Here is a 27,298-nt window from a genome sequence, read left to right as displayed (position 1 = left end):
TTATTGTAGAAGGCCGGTCTCACCTTTTCTTTTGGGAGGAATCTTTGTACATTTAATGACAAGTGGCCAAGAAAAGGAAATCTCCGCCACTGAGGCTGGTTTTCTGCAGATGTGGGAGAAATATACAAGGCTAACTTAGCTAAACGGGATAGTTTCTTGGTGTAAAGATAAATTAACACTTCTCTATACCAATTGTTCACCGCAATCCGTTTTATGATGCTGAACAACGGGTATTGAGACTGATTTTAACTACTGCACTCAAGGAATTAACAATTAAATAACGTTTTACCAATTTTTTTCGATGCAGAAGAAGTAAAGAATTGGCCAATTACCTAAATAATCATAAAATATAATAATATTTGTTTCATCAATTTTGCACTTAATTTCATTTCAAAATCTTTATTTAGGGTTTCACCATGCGTGGCCTTTTTAAACTAGAAGTGTATTATCCAAGTCATAAAAACTAGTCCCCCTGGGGTGCAACATATCACATGATCTGATGACTGAATTTTATCAAACCTATTTAGAGTCGGGCAACAAAACATTTTTCTCAGATGGCATACGATTTAGAAAAATACAAGTATTTAAATTGTAGAATGATTATCCCTATCATGGTTTGAACCATGCAGGGGCGGTTTAACAACATGGGCTCCCACTAGGTTAAGAAAAATGGATCAACATTTCATTACTAAGACAGCATTAACTCGTGAGAAAAGTTCAAAATAGACTTTGGCTTATTCTAGGTAAACTGATTAGTCCAGAGAAGACACTGATGGACAAGTAAAAACTATGGATCAAGTTTACAGGCAATTGTAGCCATATTTCATGGGGTACACCACAAATAAGTCTCCCATGTATCCTCCTGGAAATGATTAACTTTTTTACAAAAGGCTTCGTCGAAGCACTAGGGGATTCCAATAAAAAATGCCACATTTTCAAAATCATTTGTCTTTATTGCATTATTGACATCAATTACTGTTTCTTGCCGTTTCTCTTAACATGGAAAATGATTAAAATTACGTCGATAAATATAAAAAATCTTCATTTTCAAAATTTTTCACCAGGTCCTTCACCTGAACCCTGGCAGTTAAGTGTATCATAACGATGACCATAAAAGTATTGCTCTCATTGTATAAAATTTATAGATGCACTGATCAGAAAAAATGCCTAATTGATTTAGACTTCTATTCCAGACTGCTCATTCCTTGAAATTCTGGCACCTGATAATGAAAGAAGAAAACAAGGAACTTAATTTTTAATACCAGCTAAAATTTCAGGTCACCCTTTAACAACCTCTCAAGGCATTTGTCACCTATCAGTCGCAAGAAAATTATAATCCAAAAAACCGCGGGATATGCCACGAGACTAACTTATAACGGAGTCATCCTCAATATGTGCATCACAATGCAACAATTTCAGAGTTTTCAAATCTTTAGCCTTCAATGGGATCCCGGGTAAGGCTAATGATTGTTGAAAGGGAAGGATGAGAGGCCAAAAATAAGTAAGGTAAGGTGTGTAAATTGCTATGGACGAGATAAGTAGGTGGAGATGAACTGATTTTGGCATTGGCCTACTATTAAAAATACACACCAAAGAATGTACATTAAGGTCCGAGTTCACCCTTCAAAATTCGTCTTTTACTATCAATCTGTCCCGCCCACTGAAGTGAAACATTTCAAACAATGGCTTACAAAGATACATCCCTTAACTTCATGATCTAATGTATTATAAAAAGATGACACCTTCCGGTTAGATAAGTGGCATTACTGCTGGCTGCCCAGCATCCCATATAGATGATATATTCCAGAATTTTTTCTGCTGGCAATACCTTAGACATAAAACCAGGGCATAAACAACCAAAGGAATTAAAAAATACAACGATTTCTGTCACTATGCATTCACCAAGAGTGAAGCATTTTGGTACACGAGTTTTCGTGGCATTTGCTCCAAAAATAGATCTGGGCACGACAAACGATTAGCCGTTCATTACAATGGTACATCCATTAACTTTTGAAACTTGCTTAGTTGGCTCAAGAACCTCGAAAAGAGCAAAAAACACCAGGGATAGGAGTAATATTGAACATTAAGGCAAGAAAAAGCATAATAAACATTGACCGAGAAACTAACTTATGGTACTCCAACTAATCATCCGTATCTGTAAAAAAGAAATCCTAGGCAAACATTGCCATTGAGAGACATGGGATTCCATTTTTTGGTCTAAATATGGAGAAAGGCCTCACCCTCTCTGCGAACGCGGAAACTCTGGTTGATTTCAATAGGGGGTGTAAGGCGAATACGGCTGCTCAAGACCATCAATTACACCATCACCAAGAGGAAGAGAGGAATCATACTCTGGGGGAGGAGGCTCATCCATACGGATTCGCTTCCCACCAGTTCTTCTTTGCATCATATCTGTAAGGCAATTGATTCATTGACAACATCAGATTACTAAAGAAAACAAATTTATGAGAACTTCAACGGTGATGGCACCAGCGTAACCATATGTCAGTCAACTTCCAATGAACCTCAATTATTTTACGCAGAACGTTAAGACTCATAAATATTGCAGCGAACACACGTTAGGATAAACTGGAATACCTAAGAGTATGTCAATACATTGATTTTATTCAAAATATACAATTATTTACCTACACATTTCACGACTTTACCAACCCCAAATCGTTGGAGAGTAGCAAACGAAAACTCGAAAATGTTTTAGTGAATAACTTAAAACCTTACCGGGACAGGAAAGATGTCACGCCCTTTTCTGTTAACTTGGATCTTCCTATTATTCCAAACAGGACAATTTTTTACAATTTTCGTGTGAGGCTTATTTTTTTAAAGATAAAATTCCCCGGGACCAAATGTGATACGCATTACTTGTATGCCTGAAAACTGGTTGAAATTCAAACTTGGATGTGAAATAAATTCTTTAAATTTTTCCTACCACAAGCAAACCAATAACCGAGATAATCAGACCCAGGATAACTGCCATCACAGATGAAGAATGTGCCAACATTATGATGCGGCCACAAACGGTGTTGCGATACAAATCTTTTAACGAGGAAGCCGATTAGAGTAATGGCGCTGTTCTCAAAACACTCTCGGTCACTCCTATCATGTGCAATCGCGCATGCGCAATGACCAACTGGAATTTCGTCTCCTAAATTTGAATAGTAGTTTTAACTGCAAGGTAAACTTGTCCAAGCAAGATAAAACTAATCCCCTACTTCTTGCAAAATATCTTCGATGACGTTCTCCAATAATCAGAAATATTTCATTTAAGCGTCGAAATTACGACGACCCCCAAATTTCGAAAACCCTTTTCTGTTAACTTGGATCTTCCTATTATTCCAAACAGGACAATTTTTTACAATTTTCGTGTGAGGCTTATTTTTTTAAAGATAAAATTCCCCGGGACCAAATGTGATACACATTACTTGTTTGCTTGAAAACTGGTTGAAATTCAAACTTGGATGTGAAATAAATTCTTAAAATTTTTCCTACTAGTGACTGAAAAAGATATGCCACACCAATAAATACATTTGAACTATCCATATTTTTAGTATGAATATCCCCGCTGAATTCATAATAGCTCACTATGCACCTCCTTTAATTATATTGCTGTCAGTTTGATCAGCACCAACGTCCGCCAGTATACACAAGTCTGTGTAAATGTTAGTTGGATTAGGGATTCCAGATTAGGCGTTTGGATTTGAGTGGTACCTAAGACAGGAGTGCCACTTTCTGAATATTCATTGGTGTTTCACAATGTTGATTGTGACCGAGTCTTACAATTTAGGGCAGTTGTCAAATAATTTTCAATGCAATTAGTGGTTTATGGTTAATGTTAGTCTGCTGGTTAATGTAGTTTTTGATGGAAATTCACGCTACTCTACTATTAAATCTCCCAGAATAAATTTACATACCACCAAACGCCATAGTTATACATTTTTCAATTTGCATACCTTCTGACCATCCATTCTCATCTCTGCCTCCATCTAAAAATACTCAAATATATACCCATCCCTTTGTTGCAACGGCCAAGTTTCCAGGCCATAATGAACGATGCCTGATATTGATGTATCAGCTTGATGAATATTTCTCGAAAGTCTTCCACCAGGTTGAGGTTCCATGTTGGCAGACTTTTCTTAATTATTGTACGCTGTAGGGAGTCATTTGAATCAAATGTAGTGCGTATGTTATTAGAAAACGAAAAGAATGAGCATTGTGTAGTGATAAAATACTTTGTAGTAAAAAAAGGTTTGATGCCGACCAAAATTCATTCGAAGATTGTGAATGTGCATAGGGACTCTTTCTCCTTCATTTTCCACCACAAAAGAATTGATTGCAGTTTAAATATGGCCGTGAAAGCCTCCAAGATGATCCACAAGAAGGATGTCTGGAAAGTGCAAGCAAACCAGAAGTCATAAAAAAAGTCAACAATATGATTTTGGAAATTTGGTATACAAAGGCGTGGGAAATTGCTAATACTCTAGGGTTATGAAAAGAATGTGTCGGCTATATTTTGCATGAGTAAAAAAGCATGATGGAATATGAGTGCCACCCATACTCACTGTGAATCAAAACTACATTCTACCTACACTTTCCAAGCAGTGCTTGATGAACTTCGGGAAAAACTACAGCGATTTCTTTGTTCAAATGTGACAATGAATGAATCATGGATTTGACATCAAAAATCAGAATTGAAACAAAAATCCATGCAATAGAGTGACCGGTTCCTATGCGAAGATTGGCAGGAATGGTCTTAGCATCAGTCTTTTGGGATTCAAAAGGAACCCTGTTGATCATCTATGTTGATTAAGGAAAAACAACAACTGGAGAGTATTTTTCTTATCATCTACTGATACTGGATGCAAAATTTGGAAAGCAGTGCAGCTTGCGAAGGAAAACAATTGATTTCTATCAGGACATTGCACCTGCTCGCTTAAGTGCTTTGGCAATCAGAAAAGTAGAGGTTAGGGCTATGAATTGCTGGAACATCCCCTCTCTTCCCTGGATTCAACTTCCTTGGAATTACACAAACTCTAGTTATAGTTCCCTTGCTAGTCAACATTTTTTATCCAATCGAGAAGTGATTGCCACTGTAGACGGGTAATTTGCAGCACTTCCGGAAGAACACTATGGAGATGGGATAATGGAACTCGAACACCACTGGATGACATGTATCAATATTATAGCATTTATTTTGAAAAGTACAACTTTTTTGAAAACCTGGATTTTCATATTTATCATCAGCTGAGAACTTTTCAGGTCACTGTCGTAAAAACGTAAATTGATGCATATCCAGCAAATGGACTAGTCATAGAATCATACCTGAACTTTAAAATCCTTGGAACTGTAATTCACTTTATTTCAATGCTATGAAGTTCATAGCATCGCAAAAGCATAGACATAGTGGATGCCTTCTCATAAGATGATTTTATGTCAGAAAGGTAAACAAAACTGTTTATCCTTGTTTCTGAAGAGGAATCACAAATAAACCTGTTGCTAAGTCTGCAATCAAGGTTTGAGAAGGTGGAGAGGGAAATGGCCCTACTACCTTCTCAATTTATTTTACTCAATCCCTCTTGCCATTATAATTCATCCCAATGACCTTGATTAAAGTCAGTGCATGTGAAATATTTCCAATGAGCCAGGAGTTCATTAAATACCAAAACATTCAACCAATAGCCACTTAAATGTTTATTTGCATCAGCACAATCAGAACTATCGGTTTAAGTTTCCATATGCAATTTTTTTATTTGATGCATGAGGAGCCTTGGAAAGGTGAAGTATCTGTTAAGTTCTGCAAGTGACACAGTATTTATCTTATTCATCTAATCCATTAACAAAAGATGTTACTTCATGAAAATGTCAGAAAAGACAGGAGATGCATATATGCGATAAACTTGTGAAAAGGAGAGTTTTTTTAGAACTTTGTTCAGATACCATAACAAGCTGCACACAGATCTATGGTTCTACAAAATTGCTTAAAATCACGTGCCGCAGGTTTGGATGGAAATTGAGTGAGTAATGCTGAAACTATTTGAGTCCCACAGTTTGGGTTGCCAATTGGGAAGATTAAAAAGATATAAACAATTTAAACAACTCAAATTAGCATAATATATTAATAACATACATTCATATGCAACCTAAGTTATTGATGGCAAAATTGAATATTAAATATCATTGTAACTTTAAATGTGAATTTATTATTCAATCTATTCTTTTTCCTTAGTTATAAATTACCTCATTAATTGAACAACTTCATTGAATAAATAATTGCATTCGGAATGCGTTAAAATTCGTGTTTCCTGGCCTGGACAATCATGAGAGACTGGTGTTATGTTGAAGGATTACTGAAGACTAGGTGAAAAATGATACTTGTTTTGGATTTTGCCTGCAATGACATGATTGAGTTATATCTCTTTGCAAAGCAGGCACTGCTATTAAAATGAAAAACATTCCCGCAGGCCCTTCCTGAATAAATCAGGATAATGAAATATGAATTATTCTCAAATGAAGTGGTCTCTCCGTTATCAAATGCCCCCCTACATCCGGCAAATATTTTTAACAGATGAAAATATTCAAAGTTCAATAGAATATGGAGAATAATCATTATCAAAACACTTTATTGTAAAATATATATTTTCCAACAACAAAATTGATAGTAAGTCAGTATGCACATAATCACAGATATGCATATATGGCTCACATTGTTACATCACCAATGTGCAAACCATCACTTAGTAATATATCTAGAGGATCTGAACTTGCTGGCTGATCTTGCATTTGATTCTGAAATCACAAAACAATTTGATGGCTAAAAAACAAAATTAGAAGTTAATTATCATATATATTATCATGATAAAGTAATATCCAACTAACTAAGGTAAGTTTTTCGATGGCCACAACAACAACCAAATAAATATTTTGTGACTCTTAACAAAACACAAAATCAAGCAACATACTCTACATCAGGTCCCTCTTCATCCCTGAGTACTTCCTTCCTCCCGTCCAACATCCCTATCCTGTTCCTGCCCTTTCCTCGTTTGCCTAATATTCTGCCCTCTATCACAGTTTTCAGAATCCTACTGCCAGTCAATACACCCTTGATTCCATTTTTCCTGCCTCCATAAGATTTCCCCCAACAATCCCCTCTCTTTGCCCACCATACCAAGTACTGCCTCACTTGTTTTCCTTTCGGTCCATTATTCTCCTCACCCTCAATTCAAAAGCCTCCAATCTACACCTATCCTCCTCCTTCAATGACCATATTTCCGTGCCGCACATGGCTAGGCTCCATATCAAAGTCTTGACGAGTCTTTCCTTAATATCCTTCCTCAATGCCCCTGTCATCAACTCCCTCCTTGTGAAAGCCTTATTGCCTAGCGCAATTCTTCTCCTTCCATCCCCACTCCTTTGACCGTGTTGATCCAAAACACTTCCTAGATACGCAAACTGTTTCACCTGCTCTAGTTTTTGCCCTCTTATTTTAATATTTACCTTAGCCTTTTTCTTCCTAGAACATCTCACAACCGTTTTTATTAATATTGATTCTCATGCCACATCTGTCGCACTGAATTTCAATTCATTCAGCAATGCTTGACCCTGTGGCTGACTGACAAACTAGCGCTTGGTCATCATCACACCTAACTCTGATTTTACGAATTTTGCGACGACTTTCATTCCTACCTCCAGTTCTTCCTATGCCTCTTTAATCAATTCCTCATACATACACGTTGAACAGCAACGGTGATACTGGGCAACCCTGCCTTACACCTCTTCCTAACACTGACCCCACCCGGACTCCCTGTTCGCCGCTCGCACCTGAGTAGTCTGAGATATGTACAGGTTGCGGATTAGCCACTTTTCCTTCCAATCTTTTCCTATTTTCTGCAATATACTCATTAGTTTTTCCCAATTCACGCTATCAAATGCTTTTTCAAAATCTACGAAACAGGCAAATACTTCCTGATTGTATTCTATATTCCTCTAAATTAATAATCTCATTACTGCAATGGCATCAAGCGTACCTCTCCCCTTCCTTGACCCAAACTGATCACCCCCTTATTAATCATGTGCCCTACTCTATAAACTTTTGTTGATGATCCTGAGAAAAACTTTAGCTGTGTGGGATATCAAACTCATTGTTCCGTAGTCCTAACATGATGTAGCCTTTACCTTGTTTGGAATAGGAACTAGCACTGATCTCACAAAATTTTTGGGGCAGACTCCCTCTTCCTAGATGCTACCAATTAGCCGATATAGACTCTTCCTCCCACATTTTCCTTAACCTTTAAGCACTTCCACAGGAATGTTGCCCACCCCCACAGCCTAATCTGATTTCATCTTCCTTAATGCCCTTTATTATAACGGGGTATGCGTGGACCTAAGCTATCATCCTCTACGTCATGTTCCTTTTCCATGGTTAACCTTGTTGGCCTAAGTTCTTTACCATACAGTGCTTCCATATATTCCTTCAATCTTTCTAGGATCTTTTCTTTGTCAATTATCATCTCACCCATCTTATCTCTAGCTGCTAGCATAGATATTTCTTTCTTACTTCCCGATAGTGATTTAACCTTGCTGTATAGCGTACCAATTTCACCCTTCCTCTGCCAACTTTCCATATCCTCGCACTGCGTTTTCCACCATGCTTCTTTTTCTTTATTTGTAGCCCATCTCAATTTATTATTTAACTCTTGGTACTTCATTTTGCCTAATTCTGTGTTTACATTCTTCCATTTTCTTCTCTCATCCATCTTTCTAATCATCTCAGCCATGATCTATGGTTTCCTTGTCATTTTCCCGTTAACGGTTCCCATAGTGTCTTTTGTGGCTTTCGATATCCCTTTCTTGATGCATTCCCATTTTTCTTCAATAGTACTCAGCTCTTTACTGCCCTCCATGATTTTCTCTACAGCCTGCTGATAATCCCTCCTTGTCAATCCATTTAATGCTTCTACATTCCACTTTCTAACTCGCCGCCCCTGCCTTATCTTTTTGAAATGGACGCTACATTTCATAACAACTATATTGTGGTCAGAGTCTGCATCTGCTCCCAGGAAGCTGTCCGAATTCATCACACTGTTATTAAACCTGCGCCTAACCAGAATATCATCTAGCTGATACCTTTCTGAGTGACCTGGCATTTTCCATTTATACCTGTGCCTTTTGTGATGTCTAAACCAAGTGTTGGTGATGACTAACCCCCGTCTCCTACAGAACTCAACTGCTTTCTCCAAGCGGTCATTCCTCGTGCCTAAACCATAGACTTCAACCTCATCACCATCTCTTCCTTCACCTACCGTCGCATTCCAATACCCCAGCACTATCAAATGTTTCCCTGCAGGAACACACGCGATCATGTCCTCTAACTGATCGTATATCCTATCTACCTCTTCCTCCGAATGGTTGCTCGGTGGCATGTATACCTGAACAATGACCGTTCGTCGGTTCTGCATTTATCTCTACTAGTAATGTTCTATCCATTGCTTGTTCTATGTTAACTAAGCTTCTTCCTACCTCTTTATTTAATATTATGACAACCCCTTGTTAGCTCTCGTCCCAGCCACTGTATATTATTCTATAATTATCACTCCAGTAATCCCCCCTATTCTTCCATCTGACCTAGCATAGACCTAAAATATCTATATTTCCCCTTCCCATCTCTCGCTTAACATTCTTCAATTTCCCTGTCCTCAACATTGTCCTAACATTCCACGTTTCTATTCCAACTAAATTGGTCTTCTTCTTCTGCCCTGCAGCTATTGGTTTTCCCTTGCAAGGCTTTTGTGGGATGTCTACTGTGGGAGCCTTGCCTCCCCCGCTGCCGGGCACGACACACGGCCGATTGGGCTGAGCCCCGTAGTTGCCAGGGCTCATATTCTCTGTAGTGACCATCATATTTATCTTGGGAATGTTAATTGAGGTGGTTTCCCGTTGCCTTCCTCAATAGTGTTTTTAACGTGACACCATCACTTACTGGCCACCCCACTGGGGTCAGAAGCCTTTGCAGCCGCCTCACTGAGGATCAGATGCTGTATGGACTCCCTTTCGTCTGGCTCCTAACCTTCGACCTATCTGGCAAGGGTGACCCTACCAGGAGCAATTATTATTACTCCCACCAGCAGAGCTCTAGGGGTCATCGGAACGCACAAGCCCTTCCACCACATCAAGGTTATAATGGAAGGGTAATATATATGACACGAATATTATATTACAATAAAATATCAGATAATAAAAATAATAAGTTGCTTATTAATAGATTGTCTAAGAATAGAGTGGAAATTAAGCTACTAGGCATTGTAATAAAGAAATCCCTCTAAAATACTTAAGCATGGACAAAATGATAGTTTTTTGTACAGTAAAATATTTAATTTAGCATTAGCAGAACACTTCTGAATATATTCAGTTAAGAGCAAAATAACTGTCTTTAACCTATCCATTTAAAAATTATGCTGTAGTAGAAGAATTTGACGTGCTTCAGAAAACAGCACTTTCAGCACAAATGGGTGAGGTCCCATGCTGTAACCTTGGCCCAAGAGGCAGAAAATGGATCAGAATAATGACTCGCCTACCCGAGTGCCTTCCAAGATGGGCAGGGATGACTGATGGGCCTGAACTCATGAAACATCCACACTTACATTTTCGATAGTAGTTTCAGTGAACAAAAGAAGCAGTGGTATGTGGTTTTATATAATTCCTCATATTCAGTTACAATTTATACACGAGGGGTATTCAAATGAAAACCGAACCCCCGCCATAAAACACAGTCCATGTGAATGGTGGCAACACTGTTGTTACGCATCGCTCAGACCAGAAACCCCATTTCAAGATAAATTCCTTTTTGCGATGGTACAATTGCATTATGTCATTAAAATATAAGGGCAAAAACTAGAGCAGCTAGAACAGTTTACGTATCTCGGTAGTGTTTTGGACCAACACGGTCAAAGTAGTAAGGACGTAAGGAGAAGAATTGCGCTAGGCAAAGAGGCTTTCACAAGGAGGAAGGAGCTGATGACGGGGACGTTGAGTAAGGATGTTAAGAAAAGACTCGTAAAAACTTTAATATGGAGCGTATCTATGTACGGCGCGGAAACGTGGTCATTGAAGCAGGAGGATAGACGTAGATTGGAGGCTTTTGAAATGTGGGTGTGGAGAAGAATGGAGAAGGTGAAATGGACAGAGTAGATAACAAACAAGGAAGTACTTGGCATGGTGGGCGAAGAGAGGGGTTTGTTGGGAGCAATCCTATGGAGGCAGGAAAAGTGGCTGAAGGGGGTATTGACCGGCAGCGGGATGTTGAAGACTGTAATTGAGGGGAGAATGTTAGGCAAACAAGGAAAGGGAAGGAACAGGATAGGGATGTTGGACGGGATGAAGGGAGGAAGAAAGTACTCAGAGCTGAAGAGGGACCTGATGTAGAGTAGGATGTTGTGTTTTGCTAGGGGCCAGGAATTATTGAATTAGTAATTACGTCCATCCAAAAACCTATCTTAACTGATAGATTACCTAATAATAATAATAATTGATGATCTTGAGGGTTGGAAAAATAAATGATGCCCAATTATTGTGCTAACTATTTTAAGACATCAATGCATGCATTTCAGCAGATTTAAAAAAATTAGATATCTTTTCAAGAGAAGTTATAGGTAATTTACAAACCTCGTTTCATTTTCCTTCTTTGAAAATTGATGGTGTGCTGAAAGTGTCCACTTGGGGAAATGGATTTGACATCCAAGAAAACCCATTTTTCTGATATGTAGGTAAATGTTTTTTTTTTCAAATGAGGTCAGGGGTATTTTAAATGCTGGCTATACTATGGAAGCCAATATGTGTTAATTCTTGAGGCAGCCATACATAATTGGTAAATGGTGGATAGTTGAAATGACTGGGTACATTGGGAAATACTTTTTTGAAAGCCATATAGAAATGGGAGGTTCAAATTCAAGACACAATGTTTATAAAATGGATTAATCAGAGGTTTGATATTGAATTTGGCCAAACGAGTAATACATTACAGTTAATCTTTATCCTTCTTTTTTGCTAAAAAACAATTTTTTATAACAAGGCATTTCACTATCCCGTATCCTTGTAATGTCTTTTTGATTAGAAATTACATGGAACATGTCATTAGATGACCACACATTTTTTTATTCATTTTAAATGGATTACTTTTCAGGGAAACATGAAATCTTTAAAATTCATCTCTTCCGAACATTCACAAGAGGAGTTACTTTTCTAAATATATTTATCTTCTACACTTTAAAGCTTCAATGGAAGATAATTCTCTGTTGGATGCTTCATGCACAGCTACCATTATTACTGCTGCTTTATATTCTGAGTGGCAGTAATAATCTGCAATTTATTGCACAGAAGAATACATCTAGATAATTCTAATACAATCTAGGTAATTCTATGGTATTTCCATAAAACTCTCACAAAAACTGGTATTCCCAGAATGAAGGTGCAAACTTAGATTTACCTGTAACATTGATTTCATTTTTCTCATGGATAGACCCTACTAAAGCATAGCTGCAATCAGACTTACTGAAGTGAATGTTATTAACTGAACTACTTTGTGGAACAGTTAATGCTCTAATTCTGCATGATACAATATCAAATTATACCATTTCACCTGATTAAAATATGATCTGATTAGATAATTTTGTAAGTAAATTACTGAATTGTGTTAACACTTTTTCTGGAGAATAACCATTAATAAAATTCAGAGAAATTAATTTGAATAAGGGAAAGCATTACCAAGATGACTCCTGAACTTCCAGTGTGGAGGAGTAGAGACATCAGATCAGGCTGCGGCCTACTTTCTGACAAATGAGCTCTTTGATCGAAATTGAACATTTCCTTTGAAAAAGGTGTCCTAGAGGTAGAATCATCTAAGCTGATACTGCGGCCAGTTGAGCTCCATATTCTGCCTTGGCCAGGTCCACCCCTTGGTGCCATCTCCCCATCTTTTGGGATGACATCCTTTGATTGACTAAAAATAGTAAGAATATTCATGTATATTATTCTGCCCTTTTGATCACATTTACCTTTTGAATCACATACACATCATATTAATTAGACATGAAAATTTAAAAAATTTAAGGAGAAATATTTGAACCAAGAATATTAACACACCATGCAGGGTTTACTATAAAATCAGCTCTGTTCTCACCTACCAAACCAACCTTTGGTTAGATTATTGCAGTGGTGTAACTATTTCAAAATTTTGACCAGTGAATTTTCACTGAGGGATAAGTGAAGTTTTGAAGAGCTTAACATTGCATTCAAATATTCACGTTTAACTCACATGCTTTCTACAAAAATGAAAATATTGAAATTTTAATTTACACTTATTCCATTCTAATAAAAATGTTCATTCACCATTGATAACCACTATTTTAAATTTGATGATTTATGGTGGGGAAAATGCAGTAGTAGTTTTGAGGGGAGGCGACCGACAGCTAAGGTCATTTGCGCCAATGCTTTTCATCAATAATTCATATAAATATGACATTATAATGATTACCAATAACTTTTTGGGCTATTATAGTAGTGATACTGGATTGAAATTTAACAAACATTCTTGAGCTAAAAGGCAGATGCTGATTTATACACCACAATAAATATATACTAGGCACATACTATTACAAAGAGCTGTTGACTCAAGTTGATCAAATTGCAATTTAGTACAAAGGAAACCCTCAAAGTAATTCAACTCATAACCTCTTTAAGGAGTCAGATTAGAATTAGATACATGAATTTTATTATGTGCATGAAAAATCATTTATACCATAATCTGTGGTTGATATACCATGATCTGTGGTTGATACCTAGGGTATGGATAATTCAAGGTACCAATCTGGTGAAGTGAAGTTTGCAAAAAGCAAAAATCCTTGTTATTTCTAGGTATCCAGGCCATACTAATTACCCCAACTTAAAATATATGTACAATATAGCTGATTTTTCACATTGGTGATAGTGTGTAATCAGATGGGACAGCATCCATGGGTGGGGAAGTTAGGAAAAGTTTGGAGCCGAGGGTTGCTGAAAGTGACAAGCATCTTCAAAAAGGTGCCAAATTCTTAATGATCATTTGAACCTCCTTGGTTAGGTGGTAGAAGAGACTCCATGGTCTCAATTTTGCTCAAAAAATAAAGACAACGATCTATCTGCTATACTTTCTCATTTCCAGCTTTAACCCTTCACATTCCCCAACTACAGTGATTCATGCACAGTATACACCTTGTGCTACCTCTCCCCCTCTGTGCTCCACTTATTCTACTCTGGAACATGGACAAAACATGCTCCACACTTCCCAATACCATTTTTGTACCCCAAGATCTTCCATTCTTCCCTTCCCAACTGTTGACGTGTGTATAGTAGAACATAGTAAGCCATACATTTAGTTTGTTGCATGAACAAGAATTATGTTTTAAGATCAGTTCTTTCCATTTAGCTTGGTTTCCTCTGGAACTACATTTTTTAAATGCTATGCTATTATAGAAATCTCTAGGCTTACTGTTGCGTCACTATTGAAATGAACATTTTGAATCTACATATGTACCTATGAGCTTACACTAGAATTATATTCTTAATGCATACTGTCCATCAGATAAAAGCTCCAATACTTTGGCCCTAGAACTGTATCAGAAACAGCTATTACAAGTTGAAACATTCAGTTCACCTATGGCAATTATGGAGATGACACAAGACTAGCAAAATACCGCAGTGAAATTTTGCTTTTGCATGACCAAATAGTCAGCTGAGGTCTACCTAATGCTTCAGGAGGCTTATGGAGAGTCTCTTTATCACTAAACAATAACTATAAGATGATTTTAAATGCTTAAATAGGGAGAAAAAAATCATATGAAGGTGAACTCAGGGCCCTAGTTAAGTCAGAATTGTTTGACCTTGGTATAATGCAAAGTGATAGCTGAATTTTCAAAGCATCAGAGATGCTCTCAAGTGCATTTATCAATATTTACGCCAATCTGCCAGATGTAAACAGCACGGCAGCAATTATTACATTTTATGTCATATATATGCCTGGTTTACACATGCTGTCCATTGCATTTTTTCCATTACAAAGAACCTTAGCAATGGTCAAAGGAGGGTAAAATGATGCTCTATGGGAGTTCAGAAAGTGATTCAATATCTTACACGAGACATCACCACTAAATGTAAGTGAACACTATCTGAAGTTGTTTGCTTAATTCTTTGATTATTATTTGATCAAGCTATTTGTGTATCCATTGTAGGTGACAATGAATTTAATGATATCCAGATCCACATTGAAGTTTTTCAAGGTAAGTGGAGTGTATATAAACCATTAAACCAAATCAGTAAAATTCGGTGGAAAAGTACATTGTCCCTTCAGTTATTACGAATAAAACTTCCATCAAGTGGAGCCTGAATCCATAAAGTTTAAAAGATTCCTAATTTCATAAGGTGCAACATAGGTACCAACCTGTCCAAAGACAGAGAAAGAAATTCATCTGGTATACTTGTTCCATGGCTGCTTGGAGTACACGAGGATGCAAGATAAGTTAGAGACATGCTTTCAGAAAAATCTAGGTCATCTTTTGTGTCACTGGAGCCTCTTTCAGCCTTCCAGGGATGACAATGCAAAGGCAGGCCAAGGGATAGTTGACGTCGAACACTTATTGCAAGCTCAGCATTGTAACAATCAGGCGGGAAGGGATGACAAGGTAACTGTGTTGAACTACCGATAGCATCTTTCTCCAGTCTTTTGCATATGTATGCATCCAAAAAGGAGAGGGTAAAGTCTAATGGGGAATCTTCGTCCGTGGATGCTTCTGTAAGGTTTTAGAAAACATAGCATTTTCCAAATTAATACAGGTTCTCAGTGAATACCACATTATGAGATTATTGGATTTTAACTTTTGAATGCCTATAAAATGAAGTAAAAGAAAATTACCATACTTTCCAAAGTATGAATTGCAAACACCGGTATCCGTTGCTTGGAGTGCTGATGCCACAATGTCACACTGCATGCATACATTTTGCATTCCTTACAAAAATTTACAGAAACACTGAATTTATTTAGACAGATTATTTGGCATACTTTTGATTTTATTTGATCATACCTGGCATACTGAAGGGCAATGTATTACAGGGAGAACATGAATTTTTGGTATTTTTCATTTACAAGAACTTTATGGACTATGTAGCTTTTTTTACTAACCTTTTATTACACTTGCAATACTTTGAGCATGAGGTAGCATTCTCAAAAGCTCAGTGTAAGCATCAATCAATTGTGGTGTTCCATCTAAATCTGCCATATTCTCTGCAAAGCCTTTTGTTAACTCAACAATTTCACTCCATTCACCTCCTAGAACATAAATAATTCAATGAAGGTTTTTTAAGAATTCAATGTTACATAGAAAAAAATGGTAGTGCAGGATCCTTGAGTCATCATAAATAATTATTAATATTCCATCTTTTTAGCGCATCTCCACAGTTTTTTTCCCTTTGTATTTTATGGTAACGTAAATTACTTGATTTTAAAATGAAAACAATTCTCTTGTTGGTTAGTAGCAGTTCGTTACATGCTCCAGAAGATAATGACATCACTAATCATGTTAAATTATGGAACGAGTTAATGTTTATTTATGAAATTAGGGAGGTGAAACGCAATCCATTGATTATCATGTCTCACTGTTTCATTCAATTGTTTTAGTTCAATTTGCCTTCATAAAATGATTAAGACGCAAGTTCTGCATTAAAATGTGAATAGTTACTGAAGACATAAATCTCATATCCATGAATTTTAAGCTCCTTCTATATTTATCCTGATAATAAGTAATACCTATCACCAACATTGTTAACACTGCCATGATATTTAAAATGACCAATGCACTCTCCCCTATCCAAATCAAAAGTCACCAGGGTAAAAGGAATTATCCTCCCCTTCCACCCTTATCCAAATTCTGAAACAAACATTTCTCCATGATGTTAAAACTTTGATTAATACTACACATGTTCATATCCTCTCTCTTTAAGAATCACAACATCTTCAAGCATTCCAGCAGTCGTTAATATGCAAATTCAGAACTTGCCAATCATCCAGACTCAAAGCATTGCATAAGAACCCTTCCTTTCTCACATCTCAGGAAAAAACCTCATCTCTTATGTTGCCTCCTCTCAGCATGCTTTTCCTGCCACTTTTTCACAGGCCCAATCCACTCCCTGAACTTCTTCCCTCTTCCACTCTCATTTCCTTCTTCATTCATGCCTACAGTTCCTCTATTTCTTTCCTACTACTGAAGATGGTAGTCATCAACATTCTTTTAATTTTATTTCCAAAATAAAAAATTGAGAGAAAAATGATGCCTGTAATCATGTAAATATGTCAGGAAATTTAGTAATTTCTACCCTTACCTCTTTGATTTCCAAAGTTGTACTTTTTTAAAATGATAAATTTGACTCCCTGGACTGTGGCTATTAAAACATCGACTATAGCTGAAATATTTCCTCTTCTATTGTTTAACACCACCTGCAAGTAATGATAGAGGAAACCTTATATTTTCAGCCCAGTATTAACCTACTCTTCTGTTTCTCATGCAGCAAAGAACTATCAATCCCAAAATAAATTAAATCTGAAAACTGTTTCAAATGTAGGTTATCAAGCAACATTCCTACTTAATAAGGCTCTTTGATATCTTCCGCCCACATACATTTAAAATGTAAACTGAATTGGGATTTTATTAAATGTACAGAATTAAAATAAATTACATCATACGACTCATGAAACTCATCATTACAGTTGTACAGTCAGTTATCAATTCACATGAAAATTTCAATTTTTTCTAACCACACAATATGTATTGAAAAGTAATGAATCATACCTTTTGACCTAAATTAATTAACTGGTTCAGTGCTTTCACTGGGCATGTGTCAGGGAGGAGGTAGTGGAAGTGGCTAAGGACCCATATGTACAGCTCAAGTAAGTAAGACGAGGCGCATCTAGAGTGGCAATGCTTCTCAAGCAACTTGAGAACTTTACCTCTTGGCACATTGTCTGAGCTAATATCTTCCAAATCTGAAAATAACATTACAAATAACACATAAAAAAATGCACACAGTTGAAATTATTATAGAATCTTGACAACCGCACCACAGAATAAAGAACCATCTAGATTTCACATATCCTTTGCCTAAGGAATACCATAAATTGACTGAAGTGGAAACTTTTGGTACTGGAATATTGGAGACCAAATCATGAAGGCATCATTATAAGTCACACTTTAAGGGTCAGGAAATATGTGAATTAGTAACACAGATTCATACGATTGAAATACTTCACCTTCTCTAGGTGGGAGAAGAAATCTCTCAATTTGGTCTCGGATGAGGATTGCAGTTTGACGGTCTGGGGCAAGAGGAAGTGCCCTCAGCAGCACTGCCAACTGCCATGACATCCCCTCCATTGGCTCATGAGCTGAACTTGTGATTTGAACAATGCGCTCAAGGCACTCCTTTTTCCATTGCTCAACTGAGTGATTAAGTCCCAACATGGGCAACTTTTTAGGCAAACATTCTTCTAACAAGAGGAGACTTATCTTTTCAGCAGTCCAGCACATTCCTTTTCTAGATGAAAGGCTTCCATGTGAAGTGATCAATCCGACTGCTAGCCTTCAACATTATTAAAAGAGTTATTTACACAATAATTAGAATAAAATGTAGCATCATGATTTGTATATCTATATTTGCACTGATAAGATTCGTAGATATGTACAATTGTTCAAAGAAACCAGGAAATACCATAACAATTGAGTAAGATCTGGCACTTTCCCACCATGTTTAGGGTAAAAACTCTTCTTGGGTCTTCAACGAGGTAAGAGCTTCTACCCACTCTAGCTGATGTTTTGATGCTCGACTCAATGTTTACTCCTGCTCTCAAGATGATGCTCAAGTGGAGCATAGAAACATCAGCCAGAATGGAGACTCTCTCCGGGTGGAAGACAAAAGAAGAATCTCTACACCATCACAGTAACCTAAGCAGAGTCACCTACTGGTCTGCATACAAATGCTATTTGGGGATCAGGTTGGTGCGATGGCTAAGGTATTGGCTTTCCACCCAGATGCCCCAGGTTCAAACCCTGGAGGCCATAGATATTTTTCAGTGGTATCCTGATCCCTACTTGAGTTTCCCTTTGGAGAGAAAGTACACTGTCCATCAGATGGGACATTAAACTACGGACCCCTGGGCATATTTTGTTCAAAGTAAGCTAATGCTGATGCCAGGTTTCTCACCACCATTCCCCCTTTCCCATCCATTTCTGATGGCAAAAATGACCGCAGCTGTCAGTCGCCTCCCCTAAAATACTGCTACTATTACGAATGCGAATTTCAAAGCATAAAAATCATTTGTCTTGGTTAAGATTTGAACCCAGATCAGGTTTTATCAGAAATCAAAGGATCAGTTTGAATCCTGGTCAAGGTGAATGATTTTTACGCTTACATTTCTTTATTATACAAAGGCCATTCATGGACAACATACATGCATAGGATTCTTCAGGAAAAGAAATACATACAGGATACAAACAAGTTACACAATAAAACAAGACAAGAAATAAAAAAGATTATCATATTATGTAGATGCACTTTCTGGTATCCATTAAGTGCCTGAGCAAACACTGAAAAGCAGCTTATAATATTTTCTCAATTTTTAAAGATAATAAAAAATTCACTCTTTCGATTAAATATTTCTGAAATGACAGGCCAGCTGTCCTTTTTACTTGAGAAAAAATATTGTAAGAAAACATGCTATCACTACCTTTAAATTATTTGATGCATGTTTACACCTCAGGTAATGCAAAAAATTACCAAAAAAGCATCACGAAACTTCTTAAGATAAAAGTTTCAAATGCATAAACAATTATATAGATAGAGACAGCATATTACCTTCTAATAGATGGGTCAATATGGTTGATAGAACCGCTCAGGCCATCTTGTAAATCATATGAAGTTATAATATAGTTAACAGCACCAATGTTTCTTTTTCCAAGGAAATGTAGAAGTGAGAGGCTGGTGTGAAGGAGATTGCTGCTAAGCCATTTCGGTATTGAATCTTTTCCAGGTCCACTGTCAATCACCAGGGTTCCCAGCACTTCAACAATCTGTAGAAAAAGTGAAAGGCATCACATGAGTATAAAAAGGAAATGTCAACATTTAAATTATTGGCATTGGTATGAGAAAAGACCACCTCGGTAAATGAAGACTCTGGAAGGTTTGTCTCAATGGCTGTATGAATAACTTCAATTATAATGGCCCATCCAATCAACACTCTCCGGTTAGCTGCTTTGAAGGTTTCTATCAACAGTTTGTGCACTTCATTTGCAAGAATTTCTGCAGGTTTGAGGAGTCTTAAGAGCCTATAACAAATGTACAGAATTGACAAAGGAAAATTCTTCCGTAAAATGTACATCTGGAGGTAACAAAAACCCCTCATTCAAATCTTTTGGAGGGAGCTGCTAAGGAAAACCTATGGCACTGAAAGTACAATGGAAGCTGGATTGCAGCATTAAATGTCCGGACTATGCTAAGAGGTGGAAAACTAAATAACTTGAAGATGGAAATGTGGAAGACTGACAATTAAGGGGCTTCAGAGTGGTCAGATGATTGGAATTTTCGGACTGGTAATGTTACAATAATACAAACTGGTACTGTATAAACTAACAAAGGGCATGGTCTCTCACTAAATTTAAAACATTGCCCACATTTACATCCATCAAAATTTTTGTGCACAAATCCTCATTACACATTTATGAATTCTGGCCTTGGTTATTATATAGAGTTATATTAATGGGCAACAAAATAAATCCAATCAATGAAATAAAAATAAACTCTCCTTTACCATCCAACTCTTTCCTGAGAGGAGACCATTGGTTCTACTAGAATAAGTTTCTTTTATTTAACAAAACATTTTAAATTAACAGCTCATTTAAATACACTGTTGACATTTTTTTCAGAAGATGTCTCATGATTATTATTATTTGCCCAGAAAACGTAATACAAAATTAAACATTTCTATTCTAATGTACAGAGATATTGGCAAAAAAATAAATAAATAATTATATTGTAATAAGGAAGACTTGCAATAGCAAAGGCGACAAAATATGGAAATAAAATTAAGAAGAGATACACACTTGAGAACAGATATTTGCATCCATGGAGCCGGGACATGATGAAAAGTGTATTCTTGAGGAATTTTCCCTTGCAGAATTTCTTTTTGAATATGCACCAAAGCTGAAGCCAATTGCTGAAGTACACCGACTTCTTGAGAAAGTGGAGCTTCATCATCAGTATTTACAGGTTCAATTCTTCCTTCAATTTGTTCCTTCACTTTTACAGTACTCTCCGAATCTTCAATGTTTCCACATAATTCCATACGCTGCAACTAGAAAATGAAATATTTAAATTACACATACTGCACAGTGGATGGATAAGATTTCATTTTTATTGTAAAGCAAGTGCTTGCTAAAGTTCATGGAAACTTTTTAAAGAAATAGATTATACTTTAGTAAGTTTGCCTTATAAGGTGAAGAATCTGGAATATATAAAATTTCTCTGGCCCTAGGCACTTTTTCATGGAATTGCCAATATTTATATTATTCTTGGTATAAATCAAGGGCTGTAGGCTATACATCAATGGTGGTGTGCCTTCTAATGAAACACCACTACTTCACTTAACCTTCAAATAGAGAAATTACTGAAAATGCACACATTATGTGATCATGTACCAAGTGATGGCTAGATAAGCCAAACAACATATTGTTCACTGTTCACAGGCATTTACAGCTTAATCCTGAATTTTAATAAGCAGAGCCTCTACGAAATGATTCATGTTTCTGAGCATCAATTGTTTTTGTTGGATGCCATTGGTTATCATATGTTAATAGCATTTTTTGGATTGTGAATCTTCTTCTGTATAATTAATCCATCAATATAGTTGTATAATTAGCAGCAGTAATAGCTGATGAAAAATAATCATTGATGGACAAAAATATATCCTACAATCATAAGGGGAATTTATAATACTGGCTGGGCAAACCAAAGATGCATATATTATCTTGTAGAATAATCGAAGGGAATAGTACTGACAGAGAGTCCCATTCTATGAGTGATACTAAAAAACAATCTCACCACAGGTCATGAATCAGAATTGTCCACTTGGCCTACTTCAATAGACGTAACAGTAGTAGACAGACAGGGTAAAATGGCAAGGGACTTTCATTAGCAAGAATATAGAATTGAAAAAAAATGCCATTTCAATATTTACTGCATACACCTTAGTTATACTGATTTTGTGGGTTAGGCCATTGGACGGAGGTGTAGTGATTATAAATTTTTGCCTGTGATAAGGCATTCATTTTTACATTTGCTCTTTAAATCCTTATAAGTGTTTCTTTCCTGAACATTGCACCAAAAATCAGCTATAAACTTATAAAATATATTTGCCAATTACTTTAAGGGAAAATCATAATGACATCAAAATTTACCATACATGGAATTGTGAGGAATTTCGTACACAGAATAACGCTTGTTTATTTCATATTCATATATTTTGAAGTCTAAGATTTTTGTGCCTTGAATTTTGATGGTGTTTTACCATAATTAGTTAATTAAGGGTTTAAAATAAAGTAAGGCCAGCACAAACTCATACATTATTTGCATAGTTTTCTTTATCAATACAGGAATAACCGAAAGTATATTACCATCAAAAAATGGGAGTTTTTGGTTTCATTCTCACCATTTTCCATCTTATTAGCCTTTAAATCATAGAGGCACAAAAACTTTACCTGGAGGGCCAGAAACTCAATTGTAGCCAGTAAAATTTACCAATATTTCATCAATTTCCATGGTTTATTTGCTTAAATTTTCCTATTCCAACTTTTTCACTTCTTTTCATCAATGATCTGTGAACATCTTTCATCAACTTTTATATTCAATAAACTCATCACAAAGTATGGGAAATATGACACCAATAATAGTAAAATACATAGTCAATTAAAATACTCAATACTTTTTTTAAATTTAAGTGAAAAAATTGTCAAGGTTGCCTAACCAAACAAATTGTCTGGCTTGTTTTTATTAATTGATCAACTGCGTTGAACCCCTCTATCCAGAGTTACTGACACTATAATTTTGAGAATGAGTGGAATTTACACCACACAAAAAAAAACAAAATATGACGATGCCCGAAGGAATTAAATCTGTCAATAATTGACACTTCAGTGATAAGATATAAATAACAAATTAGATACCTGAGAGGCAAGGAAGTGCACAAACTCCAAACCTATAATTACGACTGAAGGATGTGGATCAGTTAATAGTTTACTCATCAATGCAGTTGGTTGCCCATGTAGAAATGATGACAGTTGCTCAGGAGTATGAAAGAATTTACTGCCAGTAACTTCAGCAGCCATGTGCCTCAGGGCTGAAACTGCTTTGCTTCGAACATATGGCTATAATAAATGGAACAAAAACTCAGTAAAACAATGCACTATGGGACGACTATTAAGCGTATTGACTACATAACTGAACATATTTAAAAATCAGACATTGAAAATTAAATGCATTAATAAATACGGATCATGCCAATTACATGTTTGCCCAAGTCTCACGACATTACTTTTCGCCCATTCCTATGACAACTGTAAGTTATCCCTTTCAAGTCATTTTTCTATGCTATGTGGTGCAGACTGTCAATAATATCAAACCTAAGATATTAACTTCGTTACTTCCTTACACTGGGATGATTTAGCTTGTCCACGACATGAGGCAACACGGATGAAATTGAATCCAGAGGAATCAGATAGCATGAAGCAGTTAATGCAGCAGCCACTGCAAAGGGATCTTGAGAGTCATCATAAGAAGCTCCAATAGAAGTCGGAAGAGACAAATCTCGAAGGATTGTGTTCACCATTAGGAGGGAAAGTTCATGAGATGGTTCGAGGAGATAGGAACAAAAGAGATATCCTGTAGATAAAAATATTAAATGTAATTTTTAAATTAAGATGCCTAATGAAGTCAGTCTAATTTCAAAACTTACCCATCTTTTTAAGTAAAATTGATGAAGATCCGGCCAACTTGACCGCATGAATATGAGCAAAAGGTGCTTTATAACCCAAGAGGTCAGCAAAAATCACAAATGAGAGACAATTAATCACGGAGCGATTACTGGGTGATGGTTCCCCCAATTTAGATCTCACTAACTGTAAGCATTCTCGGACGAGGGCTTCCTCCTCCTACGGATAAAATATTCCTTCACTTGCCACGAATTATAAGTCAACCAAAAATGAATTCTCAACAACAGTGTCCTAAAACTACTCACCCTTTTAGTTTTAGATGATATACACTTTTGAATAAGAGACTGAAACCCATAGAATGTGCTAAATGGCGAGAGGAATGACTCTACAGTCTTCTCTAAAATTCTAGCCATCCTTCATTCATTTATGAAATAATTTATACTTTATTTAAAGTTCATGTCATTTTGCTCTGTCATGGATGACTACAAGAATCCTGATTGACTAATGCTACGAAACATACTTATATCCAGTAAAAAATCTACTGTACAGCTGTAAAGTATTCCTCGTATTTGTAAACATTTCGAACAACAACCAGAACACAAAAACCACAGGGCCCAAAACGGTTACCGTAAATACTTCTAGAGATGGTCCGTAATAGTCGAATGCGGAAACGTCAAGGTTACCAACAGCTCAAAATAAAATTAAAACTCCATATTCAGTGTCGAAACTTGATGACCGATAATTCTGATAATATATCATTTGGCAATGCCGGAAAGCAAAGGAAAGATTTACATATGCTTAGGCTAACTTCATATTAAGAAACTGACAATTTTAATTATGGTATAACCCAATGTTTTATTTCGATGTTCTGAACACTTTTTTGAAAAGTAGGAGTTTTCAAGATTTTGTTTAGTATCCCCAGTAGTAGATGTGTGACTGCATCCCGCTGTAGCTGCGTGTTTACTGTTTCATCCGAACCAGTGCCACATGGACTTGAAAAGTTTTGAATGGCACATATCGTCTGCTGTTGTGCTATTTTCTTTATCTTAACGTAGGGAGTACTATTTTGAAGAGGAATAAAAGAAGATTTAAAACATGGTAACTATTCTGATTGGGACGAAGCAAATTTTCAGTCCTGAGGGGGGTGAACTAAATTCCTGGTAATGTATAAATAACGTGTTTATGGTGTCTGTGCGAATCGTTCTTTGTAAATTCGAATAATTTATTTTTTATTTTGGAGGAAAAGACAGGAAAGTTATGTCTAGCTCCTCGGAATGCAACTTTACTCGAGTTGGTTTTCTGGCCCTAATTCAAGACGAGACGTTTTACAACAAACCTGCACGTAGTCTCTGTTCCTGGGGTTATTTTAATTTTTCCGATTATTTCGTTGTCTTCCGCTCAATTAAATTCTTTAATAAAATGCCAAAATTAAACTCGCGTGTCGGCCTCTGGTATCAATTTCAGAATTCTACTCATTATCAGATCTTTTACAACAGCTCGATTGCAAAATACAAGCTCCAAAATTTATAAACTTGCTTTTATGAGTGCTCAATTCACTCTATTCCTGAGTGGATAAAAAGCACGGAAAAATAATTATTGCGTGAGAGCTCCCGTGATACTAGAGATTGAATAATTTCAGATTAAATAATTCAGTGTAAGTATTAAATCGCAAAATTAAATGATGCTTCCATTTACACCGAAATTCTAATCTTCATTGATTTTTGTATTCATGAAATTGAATGAAAAACCTCATGGAAAAAGATGTATTAGGATCCCTCGATTTAGAGTCATGAGGCTGTTTACACTCTTGTATATTTCGGGAGTTAAAAAGAGAAGCTGTGATTGTATTTCTCAAGGGAGAGTGACCATTTTTTCTGATGCAATAGTTGATGCGCTAAACAAAAAAAGGAGTTAAAAACACACACACACACACATATATATATATATATATATATATATATATATATATATATATATATATATATATATATATATATATATATATATATATACACACACACACACACACACACACACATCCCTTCCATGGATGAAAACCTTGACAAAAAAAGTTTATCTTTAGTTTGGCTTGAGTTTTGGCTTCTGTGGCCGTCATCTCATGAAACCGTGGAAAGCAAAACGGACAGCAGCAGCACAGAAGAAGAAGACCGAATTAGTTAGAATAGGAAGTTGGAATATTAGGACAATGTTGAGGACAGTTAAATTTGAGAATATAAGGTGAGATGTGGAAAGAGGAAACAGATATTTTGGGTCTGTGCGAGGTGAAATGGAAGGATTGAGGGGATTGCTAGAGTTATAGTTATAGAGTAATATACACCAGAGGGGATGAAAGCCAGTAAGGGATTGCCATATTATTGAATAAAAAGGTAGGAAGAAGTGTAGTGAACATAGAGCAAGCAACGGATAGAATAAAACTAGAAGAGGTAAAAGCAGTATGGATGAACTTGGTCATTGCTCAGGTGTACGTGCCACCAAGCAATTATAAGGAGGAAGACGTCAATAGGCTATATGATCCATTAGAGGACCTAATTGTGTGTGTTCCTGCAGGAAAACATTAGATAGTGATGTGGGATTGGAATGTGATGGGAGGTATTGGGAAATGAGGTGAAGATGGGGAGGGACTGCAGTTTAGATACAAGGAATGACCGTGGGGAGAAAGTAATTGAATTCTGCAGGAGATGGGGTTAGTCATCACCAACACTTGGTTTAGACACCACAAAACGCATTAGTATACATGGAAACTGCCAGGTGGCTCAGAAAGGTATCAGTTAGATTATATTATGGTTAGGCACAGATTTAGGAAAAGCATGATCAATTCACACAGTTTCCCCGGAGCAGATGTAGAATCTGATCAAAATTCAGTTGTTATGAAGTGTAGCATCTGATTCAAAAAGATAAGGCAAGGGTAGCAGTTTAGAAAATGGACTGTAGAAGCATTAACTGGATTGAAAAGGAAGGAGTATCAGCAGACTGTAGAGTAAATCATGAGTGAGGGAGAAGAGTGGAATGCTATCAAGGAAAAATGGAAATCAATCAAAAAATGGATATTGAATGCTACAAAAGAAAATATAGGAACTGTTAATCAGAAAGGACAAGGAAACCATGGATATCAGATGAGATGATTAGAAAGATAGATGAGAGAAGGAAATGGAAGAATGTAAACACAGCATTAGCTAGAAGGAAGTACAAAGAGTCAAATAATAATTTGAGAC

At 36.5% G+C, this 27,298-nt stretch overlaps 2 protein-coding genes and 1 long non-coding RNA gene across 3 annotated transcripts in view; 1 reads left to right on the top strand and 2 right to left on the bottom strand.

Annotated features, from left to right (window-relative positions):
* Positions 1–932: 932 nt before the first annotated feature.
* On the bottom strand, positions 933–3,416 carry LOC139692647 (uncharacterized). The gene is made up of 3 exons (XR_011701772.1): positions 2,740–3,416; positions 2,241–2,412; positions 933–1,220 (listed from the first exon to the last, which is right to left on the bottom strand). It is a non-coding gene; the product is annotated as an uncharacterized lncRNA (long non-coding RNA).
* Positions 3,417–6,618: 3,202 nt separating this feature from the next.
* On the bottom strand, positions 6,619–24,880 carry LOC139692445 (AP-4 complex subunit epsilon-1-like). The gene is made up of 14 exons (XM_071590645.1): positions 24,371–24,880; positions 24,089–24,284; positions 23,786–24,015; positions 23,301–23,501; positions 21,183–21,433; positions 20,240–20,408; positions 19,939–20,153; positions 18,341–18,666; positions 17,883–18,076; positions 17,416–17,530; positions 16,220–16,366; positions 15,482–15,830; positions 12,772–13,006; positions 6,619–6,801 (listed from the first exon to the last, which is right to left on the bottom strand). Exons 1-14 carry the CDS (start codon positions 24,476–24,478, stop codon positions 6,715–6,717), a joined length of 2,823 nt encoding a protein of 940 aa, XP_071446746.1. The 5' UTR covers positions 24,479–24,880; the 3' UTR covers positions 6,619–6,714.
* A 34-nt stretch (positions 24,881–24,914) lies between these two features.
* Positions 24,915–27,298, top strand: part of LeuRS (Leucyl-tRNA synthetase) — a 36,956-nt gene continuing 34,572 nt past the window's right edge. The window contains exon 1 of the mRNA XM_071590644.1: positions 24,915–25,163. Within this exon, the coding sequence (XP_071446745.1) occupies positions 25,161–25,163 (3 nt within the window). The 5' untranslated portion in view covers positions 24,915–25,160. The remainder of the gene's footprint in view (positions 25,164–27,298) is intronic.

Source organism: Hetaerina americana, unplaced genomic scaffold, assembly GCF_022747635.1.
Source record: "Hetaerina americana unplaced genomic scaffold, ioHetAmer1.1.p SCAF_4, whole genome shotgun sequence".
NCBI classification, from domain to species: domain Eukaryota; kingdom Metazoa; phylum Arthropoda; class Insecta; order Odonata; family Calopterygidae; genus Hetaerina; species Hetaerina americana.
This window is presented reverse-complemented; position numbering and strand designations above follow the sequence as displayed.